Source organism: Carya illinoinensis, chromosome 15, assembly GCF_018687715.1.
Source record: "Carya illinoinensis cultivar Pawnee chromosome 15, C.illinoinensisPawnee_v1, whole genome shotgun sequence".
NCBI classification, from domain to species: Eukaryota; Viridiplantae; Streptophyta; class Magnoliopsida; order Fagales; family Juglandaceae; genus Carya; species Carya illinoinensis.
In genome coordinates this window covers 42,151,832-42,162,174 of record NC_056766.1, presented here as the reverse complement: position 1 = coordinate 42,162,174, position 10,343 = coordinate 42,151,832, and the positions used below count along the sequence as shown (strand labels likewise).

Here is a 10,343-nt window from a genome sequence, read left to right as displayed (position 1 = left end):
TTTGTCCACTTAGGTTGAAATCCATAAAGCTTTGTGCTAAAGTAATTCACTTTTGTCCACAGTTGCCATTTGGCCGAGTAAGAGTTTCCCCGCGGGGCTAATTCTAGGCCTACAATCCGATCAAACCGGTTCGTTACTGGATCCGACTAACCCGATCTCGAAACAAAACAATTCGATCTGGACTGACCCAACCTGAGATTGGAAGCACAAGGCACACCGCACTCCTATGTTCCAACAAAGGAGTTACACTTCTCCTTCGAGTCACACTTGGGCTTACGCGGACATTACAAGCTAATGCCGAATCCTCTAGTGTCGGAATTACACCACCGGTGTCGTAACTGTGAGAACCACTTTTTATTAACCAGGGGACCTAGCTGGGGTGAGGTTTGTAGATAATCTTGTGGAGAGATCGAAATCAACGAGTATTATGTAACACACCAAGTCTTGAATAAAATATCACACACAGGAAATACTCACTTCAAGGCGCCCCTTCGACTTTCTTCTTCCAAAGCCTTCCCGTCGCAGCCACTCCTCTCTTCAGCCATCCTTGCTTCTCTCCCCACCATTCCATGGTGCTGGTTGGTTTGTTACACATTATGTGACCATTGTCTTGAATCATAACATTTTCGGGCTTCAAATCTTTGTAAGCTATCCCTAAACTGTGCAAATATTCCAACGGCAACTCTAGTTCTGCCGCATAGAACCTAGAGACCAAGGAAAACAATCAGGCCAACCCATGTTCGCTTGAAAACCAAACAAAAGGATTTGCCTTTCTGCTCGAAGCAGATCCTCTTGTACTAGCCGTGATATTGCCTTTCTTCTCAATTAGAGCCTTGGACAATAGAGACAAGCTTCAAAGCAAGCTGCTTGTTAGTTTCAGCGGGTTCGACCCGCAAGTTACTTCAACCCGCTTTTTTCAGGTCAGGTCAGGTCACACGAACGGGCCAGGTCCTAGAGTTTTCTGCACAGGCCTAGCTAATTCAACTTAAACACACACAGAAATAGGTTCTATGTGGCTTTATCAAGAGTTCCCATATTACTCGAATCTTGATTGGTAATGAATGCACTACATTTATTATGTACCTTTGTAAGTAAAATAGATTTATATGTTTAATGCTTACTATATATTTGTGAGATGTTTATTGAGTATAGACGACGTGGTACTTTTTTTTTTCCATTAGGGGAGGGGTTAGAATCCATGATCTCCATTTTCAAGATGTGGTTCTTGTGCCATCAAGCCACGACCATTTTGTTAGGGACCTTGGTCAAGTCTCTAAATATTATGATCTTTTGGTCTCGCTTCGCCTTGTGATGGTTGAATGCTCCTCATCGTCTTGCTTTGTCTTGAACAAATTATGGCAATAAAGGATTCCTAGGTTAATGAAGGTATAGTGTTCAGTGATGGATTTGATGATGATAATGAGTTCGAGTAATCTAAGTGATGATTTGTGTGTTTGATGCAATATAGGACAGCTTGATGATGACCCTTGATGTTGGCAACACTTGGGTGATAATTAGGGTTGGTATTGTGAAGTGAGAATAGGGTTTGAATGGTGAATGGATAGGGCTGCGAATTTTGGAAGGGTTGTTTTGGGTAGTCTAGGGTTTTGGTTAAGTCAAAAATGGAAATGATTTTAGGGTTTGTAATGTATAGGATGAGATCTAAAAGTGTAGGAAATGTTTTAGGGTTTAAGGGAATTTGGCTAGGGTAAGATGAGGTAGGGTTTGTACGGTTTAAATGGTTTTAGGAAAGATTCTAAGATTTAGGAATTGGTGGAGGATAGGGTTAGGGTTTCCTAAAATATAGGAAATCCTTATGGGATCTAGGGTTTATAGCTAGGATTGTTGGAGGCAATCTAGGTTAGATCTAAGGTTTTATGGCTTTATGATGGGCCCCAAGGCGGACTCAAAGCAAGTCTATTGGGTTTCACATCACTTTATGAAATAGATCTATGATTGGATATGGATCTATGGAGTCTTATGAAGTGTTTGATAGGTGAGAAAGTGTATGGAAAGTATGTGGTAATGAGTAATTTGACTAGATCTCTTGGGAATGGTAGATCTAGGATGTTATATGAATGAAGGATATGGAAAATATAGATCTAGACTATGATGGGTGTGATATGTGTTTGGAATATGAGAAGATGCAAGAAAATATAAGATTAATGGGAAATTATATGAACAAGTAGGAAAATATATATGAACAAAGAATAAATGACTCAACAAAACAAAGATGAAGACTCTCTTTTTGGTATATATGGATATTTTGAGAAATCAAAGAATAGTAAGAATAAGGTTAGAATATGTTTGATATGCAAGAAAATAAAGATGAACAACTTAGGAAATAAACAAAAACAAAGATAGGTAATTGAATGGAAAAAAGGAAAATATTTATAAGATTGATAAATAATTCACCACCGATTCACGAATTACACAGTGAAAAAAAAAAAAGATAAATGAATCACCATATATTCACAAATTGCACGATGATGATTCTCTCATTGGGATTCACGAATTGCACCCAAGTAGCCAAAGTGCATAAGCATCGAAAAAGATCTCAAGAATAAATAAACCGTCTTCTAAGAAATTTGCCAAAAGATGCAAAATGAAATGTTAAGGGTCCTATTTATAGACTAATCTAGTTGAAAACCCTAATAGGCTTCCTAAATAATGAAATGACTAAAATAAATAAATGAAATAGGCGTGGGGCCTATGGGGGCCCACACAATGGCCCTTGGTTGCCTGACTGGCCATAGGCAGGCTGTGCGTGTGGCTGGTATGGCCCAAGCATGGGCTTGGGTGTTGGGTTGCCAACTGGTGTTGATAGACATGTTTGGCATGGCTGATATGGCCTAGGCAGGTGGCTTGCTGTGGCGTGTCTGCTGGTGTGTCATGGCCTAAGCATGGGCTAAGGCGTTGGTGTTGATGGGCATAAGCAAGTGCCATGTGCAGGAATGGCATGGTGGTGTGTCATGGCATAAGCATGGGCCAAGGCGTTGGTGTTGATGGGCATAAGCAAGTGCCATGTGCAGGAATGGCATGTCCTGTGGGGCAAGGGCCATGCGCAGGGCTGGCATGCCTGCTGAGGCATGTCACTAACCTCGTTGGGCCGCTGCTGTGCACGCTAGTCATGTCATGGCACGACCTTGGCGTTGTCACGGTGGCCAGGCCATGTGTTGCTGATGCGTGCTGAGGCATATCATGGCAAGACCTTGGTGTGCTAGTGGGCATGACATGGTGCCTTGTGTTGGCCAGATGGTGGGCATGGCATGGTGCCGTGCATTGACCTGGTGGTGGGCACAACATGGTGCCATGTGTTGGCCTGTTGGTAGGCATGGCATGGTGCCGTGCGCTGGCTCTACATGGCCCAGGCAGGTGGCCTAGGCGTTGGTGCTGCTAGGCAGCGGCTGGAGCCGTGTACTAAATGGCATGCCTAATGTTGTTGCTGAGTGTCAGTTGGGTGTTGCTATGTGTCAAGGGCATGCCATGGCTGAGGCCATGGCATGCCTGCTGCTGGGCTGTCCTGGGTGTGCCATGGCCCCTGTCTGTGATGCTGACATAGCATGCCATGACATGCTAGTAGGGGTGTCCTCGACATGCCATGACATGCCTATGGCATGTCTGTAGGGCTGGCATAAGCGTGCCATGGCAAGGGGTCATGGCATGCTAGCAGTGCTATCAAGTGAGTGCCATGGTAGGGGCCATGACATGTCTTTGGGGCTATCGTGGGTGTGCCATGGCATGCTTGCGAAGCTGTTAGAGGTGTGCCATGGCATGCCTGTGGGCGTGCTGATGGGCTGCTGGTCATATTGATGGTGCTGGGCATGTTAATGGGCTCTAGACATGCTAATGGGCAGGTTGCCTGGGCGCTGGGTCTGCTTACTGGGCGTGTCAAGGTAGGGCCAGTGGGACTGTCAGGACATGTCAAGGCATTGCCCGTGTGGTTGTCAACGCATGTTAACAACAATGCCAATAGGTTGTCAAGGCATACCAATAACAATGTCAATGGGTTGTCAGGGCTAAGCCATGGCCTAGTCAAATGGAAACATGTGAGCCACGTTCCAATTAACTCGTGTCATTCCTGCAATCTTCCTAAGGCATACTAGACCCCTAGAGAAGTCCTCCAAAGTTATGCTCAACCCCATCAGTGGCCCGATCTTGAATGTCCATGCATGTCTAGGACCTTATCCTAGGACGTTAGGGTCTTGACACGTTCCTAGATGACGTGGTACTTTTATTCTTTCACAACATATCATGTGATTAAAATCGCTTGCATAAACACTAATGTTAAATTGTCAAAATAATTGATGATATAAAGAGTACCTTGTGTCTATATTTCAAGATTACTTAATAATTACATTTTTGTTGAGAAAAATATTAGAGGAAAGAGAAGAGAAAGAGAACAACATGAGGGGAAAATAGAGAAACGCCGTGCAGGTCAGTGAGAAAGGAGGTGAAACTATCATCCCTTGAGAAAGTTCCTGCATATCCTTTCCAAACACTTCCTATCTGGTTCAGCTGTCTGCAATCCAAGCCTTACTTTGTCGGCGAAACCTCTCTGCAATTAATGATCAAATTCAAATTATACTGAAAAATACCGACTCTGGATGCATGGAGATGCATGGAGAAGGTGCCCTTATTTTCAACAAAATAATAATAATAATAATAAGAAAGTTTTCCCATATATATATATATATATATATATATACCTCAAAAGCATCCATATCGAAAAGGCGATCGATGAGATTTTGAAGGATGTCCTTGGTGTACTCAGGATGGCCTTGCATGCCTAAAACATGGTCTCCAATGGTGAACATCTCCACACCTGTTTTGTCTGAGAATGCAATCACTTCAGCTCCTAAAGGCACCTCAAATACCTCATCCTGATGGCACTCTATAATGGAAAGGCAAGTTGGGATGTCACCCAATTCATCATCAAGGAAGCAGCATGCAGGGGCCAAATCCTTCACTATGCTAACCTTCCTCAGCCCCACATCCCACCCTGTATAGGCTCTACCCACCTTTCCACCCAGTGCTCTGCACAATACCTGCAACAGTAAAGCCACAGTTTTTCAAAAAAACTGGTTGTGAACTCGATCGTGTGATACACGAAAAGTGACGAGGTTGTTCAATTAATGTAACAAAGTTCTTATCTTGCAGACTATCTCATGGTCATTTAAAGTTGTGTGCATGCACATCTTACATGAGATTTATATGACTAATTACTGTGCATGGTCCGAATCACCACAGTTGAGAAATTAATTAGCAGAAATGGAATGTATATGTGGCCATGCACAAAACATAATTACCTGGTGACCAAAGCAAATCCCAAGGACCTTTTTCTCCATGGCATCCAATGTTTGCAAGAGCAAGCAGAGCTTGAGAATCCAGTAATCATTGGCATACGCATCACTAGGGCTGCCACTAACCACAAAACCATCATAGTTTTGGAGTTCATTCATGTCAGGAAACTCCCCCTCTACAACCCTGTACAAGTCCCACCTCTCTCCTTCTTCCCCAAAAGCTGCAATAAACACATTGAAGTATCCACCATATACTTTCTTCACGTACTCAGAATCCTTTACCGCCAAAAGAACAGCATATCTTTTCTCTCCTCCATCCTTCATCTTCTACAACCTGTGCTACTGAGAGAGAGAGAGAGAGAGAGAGAGAGAGAGAGAGAGAGAGAGAGAGAGAGAGATCAGAGAGAGAGAGAGAGAGAGAGAGATCAAAGAGCTAGAGAGAGGTAAGACTTGGAATGAGATTTAGGATTTGGGGTTTGTGGGAGTTTGTAGAGGGAGAGGCTCCTTTTATAGAACGTCATTGACGGGCCCATTTAAGTGAATATATTATAGAGACAGATGAACATTAATTTATTCCGGGTGATGGGAATTTGGGTTCTTACTACTTGCCAATATAAGGTTATAAAGACTGTTAATTTAGAAGGCATTTGGGACCTCATGCAAATCAAAAGTGGGAGATGTTCATACCGCGTTTTTGGGTAAGTCCATGTATCCCATTTCATGATTTTGCAGACGCCTTGTCTTAATCGTGGAACACGACGGTTTTGCTTTTCTCTTTCTGGTATATGTATGAATGATTAATGTATGCATTTGGATTTACCTCAAATTCTAAAAAGTCCTAAGAAGATCAACAGGGAACGAAGATGAAGCAGTTGCTCAAATAGGTAATACTTGTAGTACTACTACTGCAAATTAATGAGGTTCTGGAATAAGATGAACTGGCGGAAAGTTTGATCTTGGCGGCCATTACAGTAGTACTGTCAAAGATAATCATTTGGTCATGCCATGGGTTGTTTTGGTATCTTTGTAAAGTTTGCGTGTAATAACCTCGTGGCAATTATCCTTAATAAATTAATAATAAACATAACAGCATATGTTAATCATGTAGAACTTTGATACCATCTTTTTATAAAGTTTATTTGGATGGACCTCATGCAAATTGTTTGGCGTATCGTGTAAGTTAAATTATGTCATTTCAATTGGTGAAAAGTGCCCTATATATAGACCATTTGCGAGTAAAATAAATTTATTTTAATAGAAAATAATCGGTCACAACTGAGTAGTTATCTTGTAATGATATATCTACTTACATATATAATTTCTCCTATGTATGTTATTGTGAAATTATTTCTTTGTCCCAAAAATTTAAATGATGGGAAGATCGATGTAAATTTAATTATTTATATTACATTCTCTCTTACGTGTAAGCCAAACAAATCTCCTAAATAAGTGGTCTAATGTGTTAAATATTTAATTAGATGGAATTGAGAGTAGAGTCAAGATCAAACTCAAGATATTTTATCCAAAAAATTTAAATTTATTTATTCATATTATATTTCTAGCAGTATTAATCATGTTGTAAATGACTAGAGAGCGAAAGATATTTTAAACAAAAAAATTCCAGACGGTGCCTCATGGTAACAATTGCAAAACATATGATAATCATGTTTCACAGGATCGATATCACTGAAAAAGACTTGTAAACATCACTATATTATTGTATTATATAAACAAACATTGTTTTTACTCTAGTTTTCAATGAAAAAGTCTATACTCAACCTCAACAATATGCATGCAACTTGAAACATTGAAAATAGAAATATTTTAACCGTAAAAGAATTATATAAAAGTAAATTTATAAAATGACGACTTGATGTGGCACGTATATCAAATTGTAAAGTTATTTTTATTATAAAATAGATTTAACGAATCATATGAATCTACGTCAGCTTGTGAATTTTTTTTTATATAATCTCTTTATGTCTATAAAACATATAGCTAGGCAAACAGTATCGGGATGTTTTCGTTAATTAGGAGAGGCTGAACATAATTTATAAAGTTTAAGGGAATATAGATCGTATCTTCAATTAGTCATATCCCATGTGCTAATTATTACTTATAAAACAAAAATTAACCATAGAAAAGCGAATCTCAAGTACATCAAAATATATTCTTGATGATCTAATTACGTGATAGCCATAAAATATATTCTTGATGATCTAATTACGTGATAGCCATTTATTGCGTCAAAGCCAATCCCATTCGTGATTCATTGTACGTGTAAAGATCATGCGTATATAGTTAACATTATTCTAGAAATAATATTATTTTTTAATAGATTATAAAATTATTTTTATCGTAAAATAGATTTAATAGATTACATGAATCTATGTCACTTTGTATTTTTATATAATCCATTCATATATACAGGGGCGGAACCAGAAAATCTAATTTGGGGGGCAAGTTACAAAAAAATAATTTTGAGGGGGTCAAATATTAATTTTCATATAATTTTTTTTATATAAAAACACATTCAAAATTATAATTTTCATATGATTTTAAAAATTTTGGAGGGGCCAAGGCCTTAGTAGTTCCGCCCTTGCATATATATATATATATATATATATATCATAGGGAGCTGTTATTCCCACTGAATGAAGCCACTGAACAACCATTTTGTTTTTTAAAACAGGTTTTTTACAAAAATAATATGATTTAAAAAAAAACTTGATTTAGTAAATATCTTTAGATAATGATAGGTCAGTAAGTATAATAATTATATATTTTGATACATTAGAAAATAAAAAAATTAATTCAAAATCAAAGTCAAGATACATTATAATAACATAGATAAATAAAAATAGTATCATTATCATCGCAATAAATATTACAACTACACTCAAAGAAGGCATAAGATTTGAGGTTTTTTTGAGATATTGGACGATAAATTCAAATCATGTGTTTTGATATATATAATTTTTTTTAATCTTGATATACTTGAACAGATCTTGTTCAGATTTGAGTGTTTTTCTTTATGGAGACTTTTTTTTTTTTTTTTTTTATACTTGTTGATCTTTATTACTCTTTTTTTTTTTCCTTACAGATCTAAATATTTATACTCAGATTAAAATCTGAGTATTTTAAATAAACGTGTGGGAATGTGGGTTTGAGGGTAGTAGATAAAGAGGCATACATCATAAATTGGGAGAGAGGTTCGATTTTATTATGTATATATATGCATGTATATATCAAAATACATCAACCATGCACCAAGAATAACATGGGAAACAGTAAAGGAACAAAAACTAAGATAAAAGCGAGACTTTCCCTTGCATCCCAATTAAAAGGAATGAATGGGTTTCACTTCTCCACTTCTCCCCAAAAGATAGCAAAAATCTAAGAATAAAATCCCCCTAATTAAAAGGAATTAATAGATTTCACTTCTTTCTAAAAGATAGCAAAAATCTAAGAATAAAATCATCCTAATTAAAAGGAATTAATGGGTTTCACTTCTCCCCAAAAGATAGCAAAAATCTAAGAATATTTTTTGGCTACGCAAGATGGTAACATTTTACTATCACCATTGTAATTGTCATCTCCTATCTAATTATTTTTACATGAAATTATTTATATTGGAATTCTGCATGCAGGATCCAGCCGATACTTAATTTGTAGGCCTGATATTATATGGACGTCAATGATTCTGCAACTTGGGGCAATCAATGACGTCAATTGGCAAATCCAAGAACATATGTCCAACCATTTTCCACCCTCTATTGGAAATCTAATGTATATGTCCTTTGATGCTTTGTCGGGTAGAATATGCAAGTGCAGCAGGTAGATCAGTTCCAAGACAACGTTTCTCATGTTGGGTCCGAGGCTGCTTCTTTGGGAAATGTCTCGAAGGATTAGGTTCTTGTTCGACCACCTAGCTAGCTAGCATGCAGCTTCATCAAACTTGGATTCCAATCATATTGTTAGTGGTAAGAGTATATCTTAGGATTTTGCGTATGCATGCAATATGCTATAGTTCTTTAAGCATGCAATTTGCTCCACTACTTCTTCTCCCTCTTCTTTTGATGATTTTCTTTAAGTATTTTGTTTATATTCTTGCATGCCTTATGGATTCTTTCCCATTGGCCTTGGCATGGAGTAGGCCTAATTCATAGTACCAAATGGAGAATATATATATATATTTATATATATATGAGCTCATTTCGATTTAGAGAATATTTCATCTCATCTTATTTCATCATTACAATTTTTCTAAATTGTCATACAAAATATAATAAATAATTCAAAATTTTCAAATTTTAAAATAATAATAATATTTAAAAAATAATATTCTAATAATATTTTATTCAACTTTCATTTAAAAGTATTTTATCTTTGAATCTAAACGAGTCACTTTGATGAAAAAAATGAGTTAAGGACGGGATAGAAATGAGAGAATCTGCTTTTTTTCCCAAATTTTTCTCTACGTTTCATTGAAATCATAAACGAGATTTGGCATGTTCGAGGTAGGGGTGAGCACGGTCCAGATGAAAATTTTCAATCCATCATTTTTTCTTGAACTAGACCAGACCGAACATCCTTAGAGACCAGTCCGAACATCTCTAAAGACCGATCTATCCATTCAATCAAACCTTCTTCTTTTCTTAATCGATTAATAAAAAAATTATTTAAAATACTAAATTAAAGTTAAGTGACTTATTAAATAAAAATTATATAATAAATTGTACAATTATTAGAGTTGTATACCAAACCGAAAAACCAATCTCCACCAACGAAAGCCGACCATCGGACGCCAAAAACGGCTGAAACTGGTGAAGAACCAATCGGCGGTCGAGTTAAATATATAGAAACCAACGTCGACTGGTTTAGTTCGTGGCTCAACCCTAAGAAAAAACCGCTGAACCGACCGACATCAGCTATAAAATTTTTTATTTTTATTTTCTACCTATAGAGGAATGACACCGTTTCACTTTAACGAGTGAAGCGGTGTTGTTTAAGACCCTAGACTGAGAAAAAAAATTAATA

At 37.5% G+C, this 10,343-nt stretch overlaps 1 protein-coding gene across 1 annotated transcript; it reads right to left on the bottom strand.

The window, feature by feature from the left end:
* Window positions 1-4,287: 4,287 nt before the first annotated feature.
* On the bottom strand, window positions 4,288-5,794 carry LOC122297206 (gamma-glutamyl peptidase 3-like). The gene is made up of 3 exons (XM_043107186.1): window positions 5,310-5,794; window positions 4,710-5,048; window positions 4,288-4,558 (listed from the first exon to the last, which is right to left on the bottom strand). The coding sequence occupies exons 1-3, from the start codon at window positions 5,625-5,627 to the stop codon at window positions 4,463-4,465; spliced, it is 753 nt and encodes a 250-aa protein (XP_042963120.1). The 5' UTR covers window positions 5,628-5,794; the 3' UTR covers window positions 4,288-4,462.
* Window positions 5,795-10,343: the final 4,549 nt, after the last annotated feature.

Coding starts and splice junctions, on each gene's coding strand:
- LOC122297206 (XM_043107186.1), bottom strand. CDS start 5,627: ATGAAGGATGGAGGAGAGAAAAGATATGCTGTTCTTTTGGCGGTAAAG. Junction 5,049..5,309: donor GGATTTGCTTTGGTCACCAG/GTAATTATGTTT, acceptor TTACTGTTGCAG/GTATTGTGCAGAGCACTGGG. Junction 4,559..4,709: donor TCGATATGGATGCTTTTGAG/GTATATATATAT, acceptor CATTAATTGCAG/AGAGGTTTCGCCGACAAAGT.